This window comes from Oculina patagonica, chromosome 9, assembly GCF_052425735.1.
Source record: "Oculina patagonica isolate OP01 chromosome 9, crgOcupat, whole genome shotgun sequence".
Classification (NCBI taxonomy): Eukaryota; Metazoa; Cnidaria; class Anthozoa; order Scleractinia; family Oculinidae; genus Oculina; species Oculina patagonica.
This window is the reverse complement of record NC_135766.1, coordinates 30,394,530-30,417,569: the sequence shown is the minus strand read 5'-3', so window position 1 is coordinate 30,417,569 and position 23,040 is coordinate 30,394,530. Positions and strand designations below refer to the sequence as shown.

The 23,040-nt window shown below is 36.1% G+C and overlaps 1 protein-coding gene across 1 annotated transcript in view; it reads left to right on the top strand.

The window, feature by feature from the left end:
• Positions 1–23,040, top strand: part of LOC144664661 (adhesion G-protein coupled receptor D1-like) — a 53,699-nt gene that overhangs the window by 24,638 nt on the left and 6,021 nt on the right. The window contains exons 17-19 of the mRNA XM_078525837.1: positions 97–179; positions 327–447; positions 623–664. Of these exons, the coding sequence (XP_078381963.1) occupies positions 97–179; positions 327–447; positions 623–664 (246 nt within the window). The remainder of the gene's footprint in view (positions 1–96; positions 180–326; positions 448–622; positions 665–23,040) is intronic.

Sequence of the window (23,040 nt, the reverse complement as noted above, 5' to 3'; positions counted from 1 at the left end):
ACGGCATCCCCATTTGTTGCTACTTTTCCAGCAACAAATCTACTTGTTTTTGTTACCTTTGTTCCCTTTACTAACATATTTTTCCTCTTTTCAAAGCTCAACTTGTCGTTACTCGTGCGAGTCATAAAGGAGATGACCACGATGCAACTAGCAGGGGAAACTCGTATTCAACAGATACGGTAAGAATCAACGTTTAACGAAAAAAAGGTTCGGGAATCGTGTTGTGTATCTACTTTATATCATATTTTCGTCACAGGCAGTTGTATAAGTGTTCAATTCATACTTTTTATTAAACTGTTCCCCATTTTTTCTCTTAATTCTTGTAGGGTGGGCATCAAAGCATGCGTGGTGATGGTTCCACTGCTTGGGGTCACGTGGTTGTTTGGTCTTCTGTCACCGTTACACAAAGCTTTCGTCTACATTTTCACGATCCTCAATTCTGCTCAGGTTAAATGTTAGAACTCTTTGAGCTCTGATTTTTACATTTTTTTTTTATTCTTAGAGGCTATCGTTCAGTCTTGATGGAAATTATTAGTTTCATTTTAATATCTTAGAACGTTTTTCCTTCACTATAATTTGTTCAAATTTAAGTGAAACATATTGTACTTATCTTTTTCAACAGGGTTTCTTGATTTTCCTCCTACATTGTGCAAGAAACAGTCAGGTAACGATAAGATGTGAACCAATTTTTCAAACTTTTGAACGTAACTTAGTTTGTTTTGTGTGATTTGTATCAATTAAAATGTCCCCTTTAATCAGTAACAGTTATTAATTAAAATTTAATTATTGTTTTGTTTATTAAGAGAATCGTACATTTTTTTCTCTTATTTGCAGATAAGGGAACGGTTTAAAAGAAAAATGAATGCCATTTTTCCAAGTGTAAACGAAGGAAAATCTATCAAGAAAACTTCACGAGTTAATCAAAGGGATATCGAAGTTAAGGCAATCGACGTTCATCCTTGCAGTAATGATGAATACGAACTGAAGTACATGTAGCGATAGATTTAAACCTTGTTTTGCAAACTTTCTATTTGCTATAGATCTTTGAGAAAAGAAAACATAAAAACTTGTGGCTTAACACACTTATTTACTAAAGAATAAGAAAACAAAACATTTAAAAGTGTTAAGAACTAATTAGGTTAAACTTAGTAAGAAAGGACGAAACTTTATTTTACCAGAGTAGCCCACTGAGCAACAGGTAGGCCTTTCTCGATTATGCTAGTAAAACTGGCATTTAATGCTACTAGAAATTCTCTCATAAAGCCAAAAAAATGCTAAAATAATGCCTGATTTCCTTAAAAAATGCCACTTGAATTCCAAAAAATGCTTTGTTTTATTTCAAACAAAACGTAAAAACTCACACATTATATGCTCATATCAACAACAGGTGATACTTAATAATTGTTTGCTTATAAAACAATTTAAAAAAAAATATAAAAAAATTCTTATTTTTTTTAAAAAATAAAATAAAAAAACACACACAATTAACACAACACAAGTACACAAGCAACACAACGCACAAACAGTCGAAACAGACAGAAAACAATCAAATTATGTAATCAGCAAAAGTGTGAAACTTAAGGATTATTTATCCTTCTGAGTTCTGAGCGCTGAAAATCTGGATCACAGTCATGAAAAGTGACAGAAAATGCTAGCAATTCTTTTTTGAAGAAAAAACGAAAAAAATGCTCGTTTTCCCCAAAAATGCCGAAAAAATGCTAGCATAATCGAGAAAGGCCTAGCAACAAGGCTGGTGTCCATAGGGGCCCTGGGACAACTTCAGATACTCTTGTACGAGCCTATTTCACAAGGTCTTCTTAAGATTCCAACGGTTTTGCAAATTAAAGTCACGTGTAAAACCGGGCAAATTAAAGCAATTGCAAGAGCCAATTACAGTACTAGCTACTTAACTTAAGCACTATTGCGAGAAAGCAGTGATAATGATAATGCATTTATATAGCACATTTTCTATATGAATATGTTCAAATGCGCAGTACATATATGGTAATTTACTACACACAGAGGCCAGACCAGAAAAACGACAGCTTCGTGCCCTACTCGTTGTAATAGTGTGTGGGTTCTTAAGACTGAGGGTACAGGAAACGGGGCCTACGGTTTATCGTCCTTTTCTGAGAAGACGGCTAGAATGTGTAACCATCTTATAATTACAAAGTTACAAAGGCAGCACATTCTTCCCAGTTATTTTAAGACCTTGAGTATCGCTCCGGTCTGGGAGAGAACGCTAATATTTTTACCCATCGACTGCAGGGGTCTCATTTAAACTTGCACGTAGTGAAATAAAAAACGTCATCATACTGTGTTAGCGGTCTAAACCGATAAGGCATAAAAACAGGTGTCTTTTGGGGGTAAAAGAAAAAGATTGTGACACGCCCAGATCGGTTTCCTACAGGGATTTAATCCCCTTCCTTTCTTTTGGGATTTCCAATTTCCATCCCGCGAACGAAAAGCACATCACCTAAACAGGTGCAAAGCCGGGGCTTTCTGCTGTACGATAACATAGAAGCCTTAATAGAAAAAAAACAACACGAACATGACATTTACGTTAGAATACCCATTATTGTGTTTTCCCCAAAGTCATCTGTTGGAATCGGTCAATAAAAACAATTGAGAAACTTTTCGCCAGTAAAATATATACTAATAGCCTGGGAAAAAGTGGTGATTAAAAAAAATAATTGATGATAATTCATTAAAATTTGAACTTTACAAGCTTGTTGTTGTCGGCTACAGTCGTGTTATTAAAGGGACTATGTCATAGAGTTTACCAGATTTTTGAACCGCCAAAATTTATATTTGTGTCGCATGAAACCTAAAAATAATAGTCCATTTTTATTTAAAATTGCTATATTAGAGCACTGAAACTGTTAACTAGCATCTTTGGCTGCGGATGCCTTGGATGGAAACGGATTGCAATCAGTTTGAAAACGTTAGGCAAACGTTTTCAAATTGTTTCCGCGCGTCTTCAAAAAATCGATATTTTTAGCCGTAGCTTGATTTCTATCCGCAAATTAAGGTTATATTTTCCTTTAGATGTTCAAAGATAATGTTTTTTATGGGTTTAGTTGCCTACCACTTATTTCAGAACAGTTTTGACCAAAAACCTGTGAAATCCCCGTGACATAGTCCCTTTAATCATCCTGTTCACTGAGCTAGTGTTAATTTCGGATTAATTCCATTTTGTTTATCAGCCTTTTGTTTTGACTTCCGTAACAGTGATCGGTGAAGTTAAGTGAAAAAAAAAAATAATTCTTTGCCGGTTGATGTGCAATGCACATACGGAAACACCGAAAAAATAACGGTTTGCCATCGATCTGCAGGCTCTCAAACCTCATCCCGACTGTCGCAATATCCCTACTTCTCAAGGCAATTAATTTATTTATTTCTATTTATTCTTTTTTCTTAAATAATTGAAGACTTTCTTCTAAGCTGGTTCAGTTGCCACCAACTTGTTTTCACAACTCATCAAGATTGCGAACGAAACCAGAGTAATGGGCTCCGGACGAAACTCATAAAAACAGCTTATTCAGTACGTCTCGTAAAAGACAAAAGAAAACCAGTTTGCGAAAACATTTCTTTGACCCATGAGATTTCCTCAAGTTTATTGCTGCCCTTTACCACATAAGGAGGGGGGGGGGGGGATTTACTACTTAGTTAGTAACCTATTTTTTTAAAAAAAAAACCTTCCATTCAGCTAATTATCGACGACTCAATTCCCATTAAAAAAAATGATCCATATACCGAAATTAAAAAAAAAAATAGACGGCAGACTGATCCTGACGGCTTAAGCGGTCAAAAAATAAACAAAATCGAAAAAACAACTAAGATGTATTGAAAAAAACTTTGCCCAACTAACTAACTATAATTTACTGATCCAGATCTTCGATAGATCCGGCACCACTCATCGGTTTGTCGCTGTGATATTGCAGATTTTTATTAAACCTACATGTAATTTCGACCGAATGGTCACTTATAATCATATTTGTTTTAGTTCTCGTGCTAAAACCACAAGTGCCGGATGATCGCCATTAAAATTTGTTTTTAGCTAATAGCTTTTAATTTTTAAGGTTTCTCTCAATTGTATGTTTGCCTTTGCATTAAATCCTCTTGTAACTGCAAAGTAGTGGGCTTGCGGGTGCTCACTTTATTACTTTTGTTGGATGGCAAAGTTATGGCCACTATCTGTATTCTGATATCGATTGGCTAAAAGCATGTAGTTAATTCACTCAAGCATAAAATTGCGACGACATATAAAAAGACAGTTCCCAGGGATTTATGCACCACATCATGTGCCCATTCGGTCCTGACGAAATTAATAGTTTTATTTACACGTATCATGAAAAAGTGATATTATGCACGTCGTGCACTAAGTGTCAGCTGTTTCACTCAGACGTATTTCCGGCTGTCTCTTGTCTCCGCCGGAGACAAGCGACAGCCGGAAATAGGTCGGCATTCGCAGGTTACTGATCGATCACGAGCACCAGCGGAAAAAGCTACTACAGCCTGCCAAGTTTACCCCAAAATTAGATGTGTTTTTTTCGTTCAAGACTTCGGTTTGTGTTATCCTTATTATTCTTCGGGTTGGGCAGCCAAATTGTTAAATATTCACTAAATAAGATTAGCAGCTGCATGGCTACCGGACTTACGAACCAAATTACCCTATCCTCGAAGACAGTTCAGGATAAAACGAAAGCAATTGGGCGGAAAATAGTAAGCTTTGAAAAAGATGAAAGTTATGTGGTTTTAATTAGCGTGGACCTTTTGTTTCTATCCAATCTCCAGCGACGTTATAAGGTCAGGGTCTAGATGAGGGTTGGGTGCTTTAATTTTAGTTATCAGTTAAATCTTCGAGGATTTCCCAGCTATCAGTTAAAATACAGCTAATTTTTTGGCTATCTGAGTATTTTTTTTTTTTTTGAGTAATTTTTTGCAGGTCTCTAAAGCATTCTTTAGAGAACTTTCCCGAGCATATTCGACTTGGCAAAGACAGTGACCACCCCCATATAGTTTTAACTTCCGCGAACGAATATTGAAAAAAAATCTACCTCGGTAAATCGTGCGACGTTTCGCAAATTATATTTCAGACTTTTGCTCACTGAATCCATTAAAGCGAACAGCTATTTGCACTTGCCGTTTTAATACTGAAGCCATTTAACAACTAGAGTTTTAAAAAGGTCTTCTTATGACATTTTAGCTTCATTCTTGGAAACCCCTATGAAATGGAACATGTCCTAAGAGATTGACGTGAATATGACACCAGCAGGTGAAAAGGAACTATCTGTCATGATCTGGCTGCAGTAAATTTTAAAGACAGCATACTTCTTTAATTAAAAAAAGAGTCAAAACAAAGGAGGATCTATTAATTAAACGCATAACTAACTACGTTTTTGAGTCTAATGCTTGCGTGCGCTTTGCGCATGCGCATTAGACTCTTTGTTATATGAAAAAAGCTGTTAGCAATCCCAAGGGAATGGTTCGGGATCGATAATCGTTCGCTGTAATGTAGAAAACAATGATCAGCTGCAAGAACGGACTCCGTACGGACACGCACGATTAGTTTCAATTAAAAACAGCCAATCAGCGACACGTGTTCCCACGCATAATTAAAAGTTCTTTCTCAAGTCACGATTATTCAACACTTGAACAGGACGTAATAATTTTCCAGTTAAGACATTTGTAAGCTTTTTGTGAAAATAAATCTTCGTTTTCAGTTCAGTTAAGCACTTGTGTTTTCGTCTTGCTTAAAAAGCAAGACGTCTTTGAGAAAAAATATTTCGACGGCGACTCGCGTTTATTTACACAATGCGACCAAATATTTATTTTGTTTTAAAAAATAGAAAACTTTACCTCGTATTTTGTATTTAAGTCATTCGAATTTTGACCAATTTTTTCTTTACAGTGCAAACAAAAACCTTCAAAAATAAAAGATGTACATGGATAAATGTAAATCAAGTTACGCGACTAAATCAAAATGCGTTTGTTTGGCCGCTTTGCAGTATTACACTGTCCCGGCCTTTGCCATACACTGAAATCGAATTTCATGCTTTTACGACTCTCAGAGATCTTAAGTTCTTCTTACAGCTAGAAAAATCATAAAATGGTTACATTGATATGGAAGTGATGATTCGCGAAATTTGTACATCATGATAAACAGTCTTCGCTCCTGTGTATGGTAGCTCGATAATAATTGCCTAGTTTCCAGCGTTCAAAAGGTCATCATTATATTGACGTGAGCATTTACACCCGTTTTTAGGAAAATCTGTCACTAAGTGCTTACAGTACAATGGAGTAACAGTCACTATTTCAAGTGCTTTTATTGCAAAATCTGTTTCAAGAGTCATCATCAAAATGGTGAAAAATCTGAAAGAAAACGATGTGAAGTTCTTCAACCCTTGTTGTAATGAACATGCTTTTTGTAAATCGTCACGCAATCTTGTCCAAATGTTTAATCGTTTCTGCTTTTACGGACAATACGGAAGAAGTAACATCAACTCCTGTTCATACTTTAAATTTTGTGAAGCATATAACATTTATGACTGTTTCGTTTTCATCCATAATCATCCACGATGCCCCTAGCTTGCTATAAGCATTTTAAATTAAACTCCCGAACACAAACCTCTAACCAATTTTAACCGGCTTACGAAAACCGCGCAATCTGTATCACTATGCCATACGGCATTAGACTCATGTCACCCTTGGTGACCTATTTTTAAAATGTGTTATGATCCTGCAAAACAAATTGGTTGCTATGACCTTCTAAAACAGTTAACTTCTGTGCCCGTCTACGTTAACAGCAAAATTCGTATCAACTGCTTTCCTGACTCAACTTCGATAAAATTACGCGTGTTTGTATCATGATTTTGGTGCTTGGATTAAATTGTGCCAGGATGGTAAAAGATCAATTGAAAACGTCCATTAGTTCCCTCCTAGTGATCATCTTGTTGAGTAAGTACGAACATTATTTTCTTTTATTAGCTTTTTCTTACATATCACGGAATATTTTTTGCTATATTATTTATGGGTGCTACTTCTTGCTATATTCGAGCATTTATTGTTGTCAAGCATACCGAACCAAAACAAACGATATCGGTTGGCTGGTAGCTTCATAACACACCTGGTTTGCCTAGTCTGTGGCGGAGCATATTACCTTTTCCGAGCACACTCTATCAGACAACGTGCTAAGAGGAATGAAGATGTGTCTTGGTACCAACTTTAACATGAAAATCATTTTTAGGCTCGGACAAATGCAACCATCGGGCCTAACTTTTCCATTTCATCATTAAAACTGCGTGTGCCCGTCAGCGCGCTTCCCTGCGCTAATGTTCAAATAAACAGTCGCGCATACCATAATCTAACGGTTTTACACAAAGATTTATCCGAAATGTTTATCACTTTCACAAAATTACGCGTTTCTTTATTTTTATTCTTTTTTTCAGTTTATTAATATTATTTTATTATTTTCCTCGAAATTTGAATATTCATTTTTAAAAGGGTCACGCATTAACCGTTAAGAACAACTTCCCTTTACTCTCACATTTACTAGCAGTTTGTCCATGACATCCAATGCAGTGCGTTTTGTCAATTGTTCTAGTTTACTGATAAGCAAGACGAATTGGTGTTTATTTCCTTGTATAAAATTCCCAGTCATCGATCATATGTTATGTCTTTTCTTTAACTGAGAAGTGTGCAATTTATGTTAATCAGTCGGTACCTCGATGCGCCTTAAACCTCAGAAAAACAGCTCAATTATGACAGAAAAAGAAAATAAACCAAATTGGATGAAGGGAAGAATGTTAAAAAATGTCAGAATTTAAAATTTCTTTCTACTGACATATGCATAAAAGGCGGGTTTTCCAGGCTAATTATTTTATGAGGTCAACTGTCGACCAATGAGCGAAATTTATTAGATTGTTGTATTTTTTGTTCGGGCAGGTGGTTCTAAGAAGCCGTTTCCAGCGAATAAATATGTGGAAATAAACGTTTTATTCGTGAATCCTGGCACTTAACGTATGTGTCGAAACGTGTTTCAGAACGTTTTCAATTTAGATGAATTATTTGTTTTAACCATGTGGCGCCAAGGAGTATTAAGTCCCTGTCGTCCACAAGTGATCCGTATTTTTTAAAAACAAAATTTCACACGAATCGTTTTGGCCCGAACACGCGTATCCGTTTCTGTTTAAAAACGGATATACATTATATTAAGGATTGGCTTTGAATCATTGTAAAATTGATTCAACCTCTGAAATAAGAGTTTGGTCGAAAAAGTTGTATTACCAAACACTTTTACATACTTAGGTCTTGCTTGTTGAACTCTGTTTGGCCGGTGGCAAAAGAAGCCCTATTGATTAAGTCATCTGAAATACTAAAATGACAAGCTTAAAGATTTTACCTGAAAGAACTGAAAATCAACTTACATGTACAAAACACTCATTCTGAAGCATTATAACACACTCAGCTCTCTTTTACACATTTTGAATTTTTATTTGCATGTTTTTTTGTTTATTTTCAAGATAAACTTGTTGTTACTCGTGCGAGTTATAAAAGAAATGACTACAATGCAGTCCACAGGGGATGCTAATATTCAACAGATACGGTAAGAATTAAAAAAAAAATAAAATAAAAGAGTTTATCCAAGTACATTCCTGATCCTAATTGAAGATATACCTTGTTTAACACTTTTCATTGACCTATTCTCACAATTGATGTTTTTCTTGCAGACTAAGTATCAAAGCATGCGTGGTGTTTCTTCCCCTTTTGGGTGTCACGTGGTTGTTTGGTCTTCTGTCGCCATTACACAAAGCTTTCGTCTACATTTTCACGATTCTCAACTCCATTCAGGTTAGGTTTTTGAGCCCCTTAAAAACTTCAGTAATATTAGATGATCGATGACTTTTTCATAAACAAAGTGCTGTTTATGATGTAATCTGCTGTTATGCATATAATTTACAAAGGCTGAACAGTTGCAGTTGAGAAGGTAGCATCTATGTGTTTGCCCTCTCAGTGACGAAGAAACTTAGTCATTGAGCCCAGATTATTGACAGTTACTGTAAAAAGGATCTCAATAAACAGGAACCAAAAAAGACACCTAAAACAAAATTCAAATTACAGAACGACGTTTATTGTATATTTTACACTTTTAACAAAGCGTTTGTTTTAAATTACTCGTTCTACAGGGTTTCTTGATTTTCCTCCTTCATTGTGTGAGAAACAGTCAAGTAAGAGCGGACTAAATTTTATTTATGAAGGTTCAGGTCTTTGTTATCTGTGGTTTAGTCTTCATTGCCGCAGAATAATCATCACTTCATTCCGTACTGATTTAGTTATAACTCCTCGCCTTGGAGAAAAGCTCTCCCCATCGACGTTTTTCATGACTAACGTTAATCAACGTTCTCGGATAACATCGCAGTATATAAATAGAAAATTGGAATGAATGCGTTTGCCGATTCAAGTAAAGTGGCTGTAGATTAATACACGCCTCCTTACATACAACCATATCCAAAACTTCTTATGAAGATTTATAAGCCCAGGGAATCTTACAGCATAAATCTATTTCGGTAAGACACGCAAAGGAGTTGATTAAAGGATCGGCCCCAAAATCTGAAGGATAATGTGACTGATCTTTGGTCTGGAATTGAATGTTCTTTGGACAAAAACTTTTCCTTTCCTCCCAGCGGCAAGTTAGTAATACACTTTTGGTAAAACTTGGCCAAACAGCTTAGTGAGAGTTGGTTTTTACCGTAGTGACACTCCAACGAAAAGAAGCAATGGGATGAGTCGGTTACAGAAGCCCTTGCGACTCGGAAAAAAATATATTTTGTAGTGAACACTCAAGTCGGTTTATAAGTGGCTTATTAAGGGTGCTATAAGACTTCAATCTGCCTTTATTTTGAAAAAAAAATGTTGTTTTGGAAGGGAATTATTCAAGTATGCTCAAATTTGATGCAGTAGAATTTAACAAAAAAAAGTTCCAATAGCTCAGCAAGAAACGCGACGTGTTTTAACAATTCTAATATTTTATTTTACCTCCAGATTAGAGAGCGGTTCAAAAGAAGGGTTACCACGGTTTTTCCCGCTACTACCGATGGAAAATCAGCCAAGAAGACTTCGCGGGTTTACCAAAGTGATGTCGACGGAGGAGAGATAATTGAAGTTCAACCCAGCAGTGCTAGTGTAATCGAATTGAAGTAGCAGTAGACTAGAGGATTGGGCGGCAGCTTTTGCAAGGCCTCGTGTGATTGGCTCACTACTTCTCGAACAGAGAAATAGAACAAAAGAATAATAAAATAGTATAGCATAATAGCATAGTATAGCATAATAATAAAATAGTATAGCATAGCATAGTATATACTATTAGACAGGTAGAAGTGCATGCTTACGAAAGCAGCTGCAGAACTACTAGCCTTTGATTATAACGCATTTGTACATTTATCTTATTCTAGCTAGCCTGAGGTTTTTTGTTTTTGTTTCTTTTTTCATGGAAAAAAGGTGGGTCTCACTAGAGGGTCGCCTTACCTTCAAGGCGCGTGGCCCTCTATCTAGGGTCTCCCTTGTCCCAGAGCTAACTTCGTGATTTTTGTTTTCAAATAAACCATTCGCAGCCATTTATAATTCTAAAGAAATGTATAGAAAGTTATCTCCGTCCCCGGGGTTGCTCGGAAAGGAGGGTTAGCGTCCTACCAAGGACAACTTTTCTCCTTATAAACAGGCCCTTGTGAAAATATACGTACAGAAGTGTTTTTTGTAACTAATAGAAATTTATTTAGTAAGTTTTACAAGCAGCTTCCAGGTGTCGCTTCGAATTCTAAAAAAATACGTCTAACAAATGTTAAATAAACTATTTACATGGCAGTTAGTCTGAGATTTTCGCTACACTGTAAAGTAAGGCAATATCAACGAGTCCCAAAAAGGGCAAAACCAAAACAGGCATTCCTATAATACACAAGTTTTTCTTGTTTTGTAAAGTTCACTGTCAGGAGTAACACTATTTTACCAGGGTGGCTGGCTGCAGTACCATTTTCCAGTGGCTACAACCAAACTTTCACCAATTGGCTACATCATGTGTTGCATAAGAAGGCTCTATCTAATTACATGTATATTTAGTAAATAAACCCCTTCAGGCGGCTGGTATATTGGAGGATAATGTCCGCGGCCGAGGCTGAAAGATTGTCGAAAAATGAACAGTTGGCCGAGAAGCGAAGCTTTGAGGGCAACTGTGAAATTTTGAGGACAATCTTTCAGCGAAGGGCATTATCCTCCAATAAACCAGCAAGCCAGAAAGGGGTTTATTTATTTTATAATCCCCCGATTACTTTTTACAACGCGCTTTATCGCCAGTGAATTTATAAAAAAAACCTACGTAATAAACCCGTCGTAATTTGGCTGAAATATAAATACAAGTTGATTGATTTACGTGATTTTTTTAAATCTGTGATCTCAATAAAAAAAATTCGAATTGAATAAGGCAACTTTATTCTTTTGTTTTGTGCTTGCCTACAAAATCGGGCGAAGGATATCAAATCGGACGGTGGGTATATTCGCTGATACCCGTCGTCCGATTTTGTACCACGTGATGCGTTTTTTTCCAATGAGCGCGCGCAACAATTAATGGGTGGGTTATAAATGTATATATTATAATTGCAATTAAGAGTTTAACTGGCTGAAGTCCCTGGGCAAATCCCTTAAAGAAGTGATATAATTTACGATCGTCTGAATTTGCTTCGTCACAGCTGAAGCCCAGAACGTAAACGTAATATACTATACTTATCATTCAATATTCAAAACAAAACTGTAAACATTTTGTTTGACCCTCCTGTAAGTCCTATAATGGGACCAATAATTAAAGCAACAGCGCTAAATAATCATGATGATTCACTATATTTAATCATTTCTACTGAAACATTCTGAATAAATCTAAAAAAGTCTAAAATAATTCAAGGTTAAAGATATTTGTGCTTGTCGCGGTTTTCTGAAAGGCAGGGGCTCTCATAAGCCTAATTTACCTTTGTCAAAGTTGGCAGTTACCATATGAATGAAAGTTCATCATTCAAAATAACTTTGATTTTCTAAGTAATTTCGGACTTCGAACGAGTGGTAAAGGAAATGCTAACAAACATCAGAACTTCTGATGTTTGTTAGCATTTCCTGAAGATATTTCAAAGTGATCTTGAACCGTACCCTCTTTTCATGCTTTCACGGAATATAACTCTGCTAATTACTCGTAGAAATAAAACATTTGAATTTTGTGTCCATTACCTCTATCAATAAAGTCAACTGTCAAACTCTTTCCGATAGCTTACAAAATTTAATCCGGCGTCCTTTTGCCTTTTGACGCACTTCAGTGTTGTTTTATTTACATCTTTGGAGACACGGTTTCCTATTGGCTAGCGTGCTGGACTCCGGATCGAGTGGTCCGGGTTCGTGCCCTGGACGGGGTCACTGTGCTGTGTACTTTGGCGAGACACTTTACTCCCATGCAAAGTGCCTCTCTCTACCCAGATGTATAAATGGGTACCGGCGAATTAATGCTGGGTGGTAACCCTGCAATGGACTAGCGTCGCATCCATACGTGGGGGGAGGGGGAGGAGTAGAATTTCTCCCAATCGCTTAATGCTACGGAAAGTGGAATAAGCTCCGGTGGTATAGGCCACTTGGCTTCAAAATACGGGTCTTTTATTTTTGTCGCTTTAGATCGACCAACTCCGTCAATGTATCAATGTCAATCGTAAATGCTTCCTATAAACAAAATACTACTAATAAACACACAAAACCACCTTTCGACAAGAATGAGAGCTCCCATTGCAAATTAATCCCCATTTTTATAAGAACCTATTTAGCCTAAAACTTCAAAACAAGTTGTTATTTTCTAAAATTGATTAAAAATGTCTACTTTTGGGAAATTAAGTTTGGTCAAGGCTTTACTATACATGCATACAATGTCATGTTCTGAATGATTAGCGCTTCCTTTTTTAATTTAACACTTGTTTGGTATGCAAATTTTATACAGATAATAGGTCGAACATCACTAAAAGTTCTATTAGCAACAACGTAAATATTTTCCTCAGAAAAAAGAACCTTTAAAAAACCTAAATGTCCTTCATGCGTTGACTAACATCTATGTAAGAAAGAAGAAGAAATAGGTTCTTACTTCCGGGTTGTTACTGTATTTTGACTCTATTTTAAGCCATTTGACAACAAGCGTTTTAAAAACTTTTCCGATTGCACTTTTGGTGATGTCATTTCCGGAAATTACTAACCACTGGAACCGATCCTCATTGAATGGCGTGAGTACGTCATCAACAGGTGAAAAGGAAGTATTTCTAATTTGTCTGCTGTAAGTTTTGATAGCAAATGACTACCTTAATTGGACAGAGTTAACGCAACGCAGACATATAGCCGCCAACTAAGCTACATAATTTATTATTTTAGTACTTTTGATCGCTAAAAGGGTTTAAATAGTGTTTAAAAACAGATAGATATTTCGGATATCTATCTATCTATCCAGACAAAAGAAACTGTATAAACCTCTCGGCAATACTGGAAAAAAGTTTGGACCGACTAAAAGCTGTTACACAAAGTTGGTTTAATTTGGCTAAATGTGTTGCTGTCGAGGAACTATATCCGGCGGTTAATGGAATAGAAATCCAATATGACAACGAGAACTGTCTTTGTAATCGCTATGTTGCGTGAGTATAAACTTCACTTTCTTTATTGTTAGCAACGGTGTACATGCAGTAAAGATGAAAAGGAAAGATTTTTGTAATTCTACTTTGTGTAATGATATATATTTTGTTTCCTTGGCTGTTATCTCCTTACAATAGTAAACCGGAAAAATAACTAAACACCAATATGATTTGTGGTTGTATTAGTGCGGCTCCCCATGGCCACTCAACATGAGAATTATCGTACTGACAGTCCCTAATTTATATTTTACGAGTCAGCAGAATTGTTTGTCTTTTTTTAGGTTAACAATTCGTGTTATAAATGTTATGCACATTTTCGTGACTTCTTTGTGGAGTTGGTTTATTGCTCAAACACCTGTTTTGTAAACGCAATTGGGAAATGTAAATTTTCTCATAGCATGAAAACATTTAGGCAAATAAATTCAACGATAGAGTGAGGTCGGTAAATTTTCGGTAGATATGACTACTATCTCTCAAAGTAAACTGTTTTAATCTGTTTGTATTCTGTGTTAAGCTTTGCAAAATTATGCTAACTGAATCGAAATTTAAAGGAGGTAGCACAAAAAAGTCATGTAAGATGATTTCCATATATCATAAGAATTGCATAATATATTGCGCATTTGAAACTACCATATTTCGTTTAGCAATCTAAATCGGACAAAGAAAGGCGCAAAAAAACTTATTGGCGGCTTTTCATAAAGCTTCGGAAACAGAATGCTTCTTCACGTTGGTTTGGGTAAATGATGTGCGAAGAATCTTCATCCAACAACTTTAAAACGGCGTCCAAATTTTTCTATGCAATCGTTGTTTTGCGTGAGTATGAACGTTGTTGTATTTTTATTGCATGTATCTGTTCATGTGTTGTCAATATAAAAGCCATTTTTTTTCTTCATAGAGTTATTTTGTTTAGGATTATTTCGTTTTTTGAGACCGACAACCTTGAACAACACAAAACTACTTTTAACAAAATAAAACCGTTTTAATTCGGTTCTCGATTCATTCTGCGAATCAACATCAACTTTTTAATAAACAAATATTTTTTATGCTTACGAAAATAATTAAACATAGTTTTAATTAAAAGTCTTTTTAATTTTTTTTCTTTCCATACTTTTATCAATATTCAGAGATAATATCTCTGGCCATCTTTCCTTTTTGTATTCAGAGGTGATATTTTTGTAGCTCGACGTGAAACTGATAATGAAGTATTTATGCTAATGAGCTAATAATTGTTAGAAAAGCTTCGCCTCTGGCTGCTTCGCCTCTCCGCGAGCTATTTACAACAAGTTTTTTTTTTTAACCAAACGATTAAATAAATGCACTATGGTATATAATATATATGTACATATAAAGCTACGTTAAAACAACTTATTGAATGTTGTCTTTGCAAATGGTAGCTAATCAAGCGGGAGTTGTATCATGGCGCAGTATTATGACAGATGTTTCTGCAAAAACTCTTCGTTTCGAATATGAAGTATGAATTTCTGTTGCATTTTTTACAACATTTTTCTGGCTAATTTTCGCAATAATTTGTTCATACCAATAAATCTCAGCTGCTTTTTCGTGCATTTTCTTAACTTTAATTCGTCGACGAAATATTTTCTTATCCTGACACCTGTCTAGTATAATGCTGTAAGTAGACATAAAGCACGAATGAAATAAAATATTAAGGAAACAACCCTATGAACCGATAAATGAAGTTACCGATATCCTCACTAGCTAGGCCTAATAAAAAGTACACCACTAGTTTCGTGTGAATCCTAGTACAAGTGTTTTTTTTTTTTTTTTTTTTCAATAAAACAATTATGGCCATATAATAAACATTTCATATTTACCTACAAACAAAATACACGGGAAATGAGATCTTTGCCCTCGTGTATGGAAGTCCTCCTTTTGGAACATTACATCCAACAACTGGTAAAGAGGTACTCGTACGTAGCAGGCTAAAGATGCACAAACAATCTTACCAAAACGAAATCCCTTACGAATGTTTGTTTGTTTCTTACTCTAGCGATCAATAATTGTTCATTTTTTTTCTCCCACAGTCATCCAGATGAATCTTGATGGGCTAGGTATCCAGGCCGAACCACCCGGTAAGATTTTGGTCGCTGTATTCCTAAAAAGTAGAATATTTCATTCGCTTTGATTCTGAATCCGTACACTCATAGAGCGCTGGACAGCAGAGATGCATCTATTCCAACGTCGCTAATTCAAGTCCTGAAGAAAGGATGTGCATTTGTTTTCTTTTATTGGTTTTGATGCTAATTCATTTATAACTCATTTTTTACTTATTTTTCAGTGTTTTACAATTAGACTTCTTCCCCGTGTTTTCTATGAGCGAATAATCAAAGTGGTGCAGCCGAGTTGACTATCGCTGAAAGAAAACGAGGGCGAATAGTCTGACTGTTTTATAAGACGCTCCAAAGAATTGCAGTCCAAAACCTGCAATTCGATGTATTTCTAAGCCAAAAATCAAGAAAATTTATTTCCAATTTCAGAGCAAAGCGTGCACAATCGTGTTCAGCAAATAGACAGCGGCGAGAGAGCTATTACTTAGCTTAATATTTTCGGATTAACAAAAGAACACAGCTAAGTGTCAACTGATTTCTTAAACATCATGGTCGACTTCTAGACAGAGTCTAGTGAAGCCTTCAGAAGAACACTAAAATGTTCTATCGTGTACACTTCTTGTTTGTAGAAAGTACCTTTATTATTATGTTATATTCTCAGGTGGTAATGAATGTTCAACATGTGAAAACCCATGTAAAGATGGTAATAGATGGAAGTGTTCCAAAGGAAGTTGCAGTGATTGTTTACAGAAATATCGATGTAGTTTTCACAACTGCGAAGGTAAATAGTTTATGAGAAACTAAAAGTGACTAGCGGAATTACCATTTGCAAGTTTTACTAGTTGTAGCTTTTCTCTTTGGCTAGGCCTAATGATCAAATGTTCTTAAATTATTGTTACCAAAACCAAGTTCGTAAAATGTAGTCCATTGGCATGTGTGGGACTACAGTTAACTCATGCCTCGCAGTCTCGATAAAGAAAAGAGTACGTCACGTTCCTGTGGCTACTCACTTTTAATGCCCGAATTTTGGTGCATCACATTGACAAAAATGGTTTCTATGGGACGTCACTTGAGGAAAAATTTTAAATACTAAACTGTTTCCTTATTAATGCTGGGCAAGAGCTAGGGAAATTCACAAGTTTAAGTAATTTTGAAACTACATAACTTTGCGAGCACTATTATTGTTATTGGTTTTGTAATCGGAGAGCAATTCTGGGAGGTGATCATTGAAAGATTATAGGTTTATTACTTCTCTTTAGGTAACATAATATTGAGTGTACCCTTTCAAATAACTACTTAGCGTACACTTTCTAACGAGCTCCTAAGAGCTCTTCCGTGTTACGCGGGTAAATAAATTACATTTTGTTAGATACCGAGGAAACCTTCTGATGGTTTCCAAAAAGTTTAGATTCGGCAGGTTGCAAATACGCACTGAAACAAACTACAGTTCAACATGGCGATCCATAACAAGACAGGATCCCTTCCTATAATACACATGTATAACACCGCTGACAATACATGACACATTTACATTATTTACATTTTAAGTGCTCCCCTTCTTATTTCAAAATTTAAACTACCGATAGATAAAGATTTTTCTCATATTTAGCTAATGTAATATTTTTAATGACTTTGCCCTCCCAATGTTTATTGACAACAGCCATACCATCAGTAGCAGCATCGATACGCACAGTATCACTACCGGCATTACAATCAGTTTCAAAGGCATTATCACTCCCCGCAGCATTATCATCATCTGAATCTGCATCATTGACTTCATCAATATCACAATCATCATCACAACCACCATCACCAACATTACCATCATTTTTATTATCACCAACTTCATCTAAATTATCACCAACTTCATCTAAATTATCACCAACTTCATCTCAATTATCACCAACTTCATCTCAATTATCACCAACTTCATCTCAATTATCACCAACTTCATCTCAATTATCTCCAACTTCATCTCAATTATCTCCAACTTCATCTCAATTATCACCAACTTCATCTCAATTATCACCAACTTCATCTCAATTATCACCAACTTCATCTCAATTATCACCAACTTCATCTCAATTATCTCCAACTTCATCTCAATTATCTCCAACTTCATCTCAATTATCACCAACTTCATCGAAATTATCACCAACTTCATCTCAATTATCACCAACTTCATCTCAATTATCACCAACTTCATCTAAATTATCACCAACTTCATCTCAATTATCACCAACTTCATCTCAATTATCACCAACTTCATCTCAATTATCTCCAACTTCATCTCAATTATCTCCAACTTCATCTCAATTATCACCAACTTCATCTCAATTATCACCAACTTCATCTCAATTATCACAATTACCATCACCACCACCACTATCAACATCACCAACTCCACCGTCATCACTATTACCATCACTAACACCATCATCACCAACATCATCTCAATTGTCACTATTACCATCACCACCACCACTATCAACATCACCAACTCCAACGTCATCACTGTTTCCATCACTAACACCATCAGCAAGACCACTAACATTACCATCGAAGTCACTATCACCATTACCATCATCGTTGTCATCACCACTCCTTTCACCACAACCATTAGTACCATCATCAATATCATCAGCAGCAGCAGCAACAGCAACGGCAGCATCAACAACATCGCCACCATCATCATCAACAGCAGATGAATTGGTATGTACTTACGATTTTAGAAAATTAATGCTTGTGTTTATTACCATAGCACAGAGGCCCATTACAATACAGTTTTAAGCCGTTGGGGGAATAGTCAGTTTGCTCTAATTTAAAAACATAACTCTGCTCGCGTTATTTTTTAGAGGTTCCTTATTGACAAACTGTAAAAAAATGTAAAAACGCTTTAAGCCTTTTTCTCCTAATACTGAATGTCTAATGAATGTCTGAAATCAGGAGCCCATGACCCTGCTAAAATAAACTAGCTCGGAATCTTCAAGGGCGTATTTAAACTTTGCTGATGTTTCATTGATATTCTTTGTCCCATTCCGATATAAATCAAGTCAGGAAGATTACCAACTAACCTTCATTGGACACTTTAGAAACGAGAAAAAAAAACTGGAGAAGGTATCATCTCGCAGTCGCGTGTGGGATACTTATTGGGACTTATTGAGATGAGACGCCATTAAGCCCAGTAACGGCCCCGCAAGCGATTGTGATGTGACTCGCCCTAGTTTTGCTTTCGTTTCTAAATTGGCGAACTGTTTTTATTCTAGGCGATGAAGTTTATTTCAACGTTGAACAAAACAGATGTCCAGCAAGCCAATTCCTTGCAGGTATCTTAAGCTCTTGTTAAAACCATAATGCTAGCAAAAGAAAACATGACCCTAAATGGAGAAAATTGCTGCTAATTGTAGGTTAACAAGTGATTCAGTGTCTAAAAGGACTACAACTACCAGCATCCCTGTTTATTTTGTCGAGTTTCCAAGTAGTTCCTTTATTGTTATTTCTTTACGCTTACTTGGGTGGGCGAAGCCGAAGGCGAGATCTGGTCAACTAAGAAAATTCAATTTTTTTTTATTGGCTGTTTCAAAACACTGCCACAGCGCTAAAATTTGAACGTGCGTTGGGGGCCTCTAGGGAAGTTGAGATATCTTTTTATCAAGGAATCAGAGTCACGTTTGCTTATGGTATCCTGTCACGTCTTGAAGTTTTTTCACACTGGGACTTGAAATCGCAAACCAAAAATTGGGAATGGGACTCTCATTTGTGCAAAACATATGCTAGGGAATATGACTTGGACACAAAATTTGGGCTGGAGAATGGAATTTATAACACCCCCTGCCCCCACCCACCCCTTCAGGACCTTCTTCCTGGCGCTCTGTCAGTTCGGGAAAGGCACTAAAAAATGACAGTCGTAAAATGAAAAACAGTGGGGAATCAGGCTTGATGCTGATATAAAATTTTAAAACCGTTTCAATCTAAGAGTTCAGAATCTTTATATTCTGTGTGTTTTCAGGATGTTGTGAATTTGCTAGAAAACACCATAGAACAGTATAAAAACGTATCTATCCACGAATTCCAGATGAACACAATTACAAAGAAGGAACTAAGAGCATTAGTCTTTAAAACGGCAGTTGCCTTTGAGAGGTTCGCACTTAAGTATGGTCAGTATCACCTCAATGATTCGGTGCGTCTGATAAACAACGTTCGCAGTAAACTTGGTAAGTTGAAATCTAATTTTCATTCTTCGAAAAATTTAAACAGATTTGGTTATTGGCACTATCGATAGCAGTTTTGCAATTCTAATCAGCTTTCTTTTTTTTATCCCACAGTTTTGCGTATTGAGCGAGTTTTCCGCCGAAATGCAAGCGATTTCCATCTCGAAGGATCAGAACACCAGAATTTTATCAACTTACCTTCAAAAAATTTCGACAACAATGGTTTGTGTAAACAATTTTTCTTTGAGAAATGTTTTTAGCAACTATAAAAGGCAGCAAACTTAATTTTTTTTTCTAGCTATATTAAGCAACAGAGACAATTTAGAGGTCCAATTATCGCGGAACGAAAAAGAAAAGCGTTTGTCTGTTTTTCTTTTTTATACACATGACAGAAAAAAGAAATCCGAAAACCATTCATAGAAAATGGCAATTCTTTTACACCCCTACAGTAGACAAATTCCATCCCTTTTTCAATCCATTTGCGTGAGTAAACCCTTAAAATGTTTAGAAATGACAGCCTTTAGCCGCCTGTTTGCGGTATTAAAGGCTCTTTTAAATTCTTATTTGAAAAAAGTGTTCCCATACCCTTTTCTGCACTTTGATTTCTGTCTTTGACATTTCCCGGCCAACGCCCTTTAAGTCCCTCTCTGTTTCCTTATTTTCTCTTGCTTTAACTCAATACCGGGAAAGGTATACCATTCCAACGGAGAACTTGCCTAACGACGCGATGTGTCATAACATTTTTATAATTCTTTGATATTTTCATTTCATCTAGGTTCAGTGCTACTGGGTATAGTCTACACTGATATGCACGAATCACTGAAAGCAAGTCAGTTCAATAGCAAGGCTAAGATCACCAGGTAATAAGCAAACCATTTCAATTTCGGAAAGTTATTTTCTGGTTATTCTCCGTTTATATTTTGTTATTTCCGTGTTCTATCTGCAAAATTTTGACTTTTGCATATGCAATTGAATGGTGTTGCAGAAAATCACACCATTAGTTTAGATGCGCATATGCACGCTAATGACTCAAATCTAGCTGCATTTTACAAACAAACGACTTCATACTGGATCGTCCTGTACCGACGTCTCCGTCAGTACAGATAAACCAGTATTGGTCTATTAGAGCAGTTTTCAATTGAGTGTCGTAAAACCAAAACCAAAGTAATTACTCTGGCCAATCACAAAGGACCCAGACAACCCAGTGAACCAATCAAAATTCGATGCAAATACATGTAGCTGGCACGAAGCGCGGGAAAACGTGCGCGAGCGAGTCACGATTGGTTCTGGTTTTAGTTCTGATTGGCTGAGAAAGTGGCGCGAGATTTTAAAGCCAATCACTAAGCATAGTAATGCAAAACCAAAGCAAACGCAATTTACTTTCGACACTCAAGTGAAAACCGCTCTATTTAATTTAAGATTTGTAAGGCATTACTTACACAGATGCCTAATGCCTATAGTGCCTTAGGAATGTGCGTCATGAAGGAAAAATTCGACAAGAAACAGGATTTAATATTCAGATTCTCTTTAGGCGACTCGACACCATAATAATGGCAGCAACGATGGATCCCAAGCCTAAACAATTACTTCGGAATGTTGCGCTAAAGTTCAAAAACACTAAGGTAAAATGAATAACATAGTTTGCAGTTAATAATGTTAAAATTGTCTTCTCTGATTTTCCGATTCTAAAAGTTACATTTGCTTATTTTCAGGCTGTTGACGGGACAAGGAACTGCGTGTTTTGGAGAGGCTACAGCGAGAAAAAGTGAGCATCAATTTGAAAGTGAATGTTTCAATCCTTTTTGTATACAAATTTCTGTATAATAAAAGTAATTCATGTTATAGAAAGCAAGAGGAATAAACCCTTACTGGTAGAGCAAATAAAGAAATATTCCATTCAATTCATTTTACTCATATGTAGTTTTTATCATATAGCGAAAATCGTAATACCACTTTCTTCTCTTTTTTATAATCCTCCTTGTAAGAACTTCATTTCCTTTTTTATTTCACTCATTTGTTTTCCTTTCTCATTCAGCAAACTGTTAAGCAAGTTTCTGTTATCTTTTTAGTTCGGTCAGGTATATAAAAGGGTAGGGGTTTCACAAGATTTGGTATACGAAAGGGTATGAAAATCCGTCATTTAGGTTTTTAAAATGGCCTTTAGTTAAAATATTTCGAACAGACGCACTTTATGGCTGTATTATTTTAATTTATTTAGCGCTTCATAAAAATGACAAGAAAACGTCCTGTTCTAAGTCCATGCCATGTCTTTTAGGTATATGAAAGGGGTACCTTTTTTTAGTTAAAGGTATACGAAAGGGGTACAATTTCTGTCAAAATGGTATATAAAGGGTAAGGGGTAAAAGCTTGGGGCGGAGCGTCCCCGTATAAAACTTTTTTTGAGTGCCCCCCCCCCCCGGGGGGGGAGTAAACCTAAGACACGAAAATAACCAAAAAAATATCCTACATGAAGAATAATTTCAAAGTAAGATAAACATGTTGCTTTAGATATCAGTTAAATATTAAATATTAGATATCAGTTCGTTCACTTTCAGCCCGGATGGATGGTCAGGGGAAGGTTGCCATGTCATGGAGTCGACCAGCAATTCAGATGAAACGGTCTGCAGCTGCAATCATATGACTCACTTTGCTGTTCTGCTGGACTATGGCGATAACCTGGAGGTAATGTTAGCCACAGAATTGAATGAATGAATAAACATCAAAACATTTTTTTTATATAGAAAAAGGTGATAATTAAAACGTTATAAACTTACATTATTTGGTTTTTTGAAAATTATGTGTAAACTGGCAGATCACCGAGAAGGATGAGAAGATATTGAGGATTCTTACGTACGTTGGAATAGCTCTCTCCATCATGGGATTAGTTCTAACAATAATCTCGTACATTCATCTCACGTAAGTAATGAAATACATAGCTAAAGACAATTCAGATAATACTGATAATAAAACACGCAACCTGATTTGCTGTTTAGTTTACTTGAGACTGTGTAAACACATAAAATTAAGTACCGGATACGCTTTACATGATTCAAGAGTTCTAGTGAATAA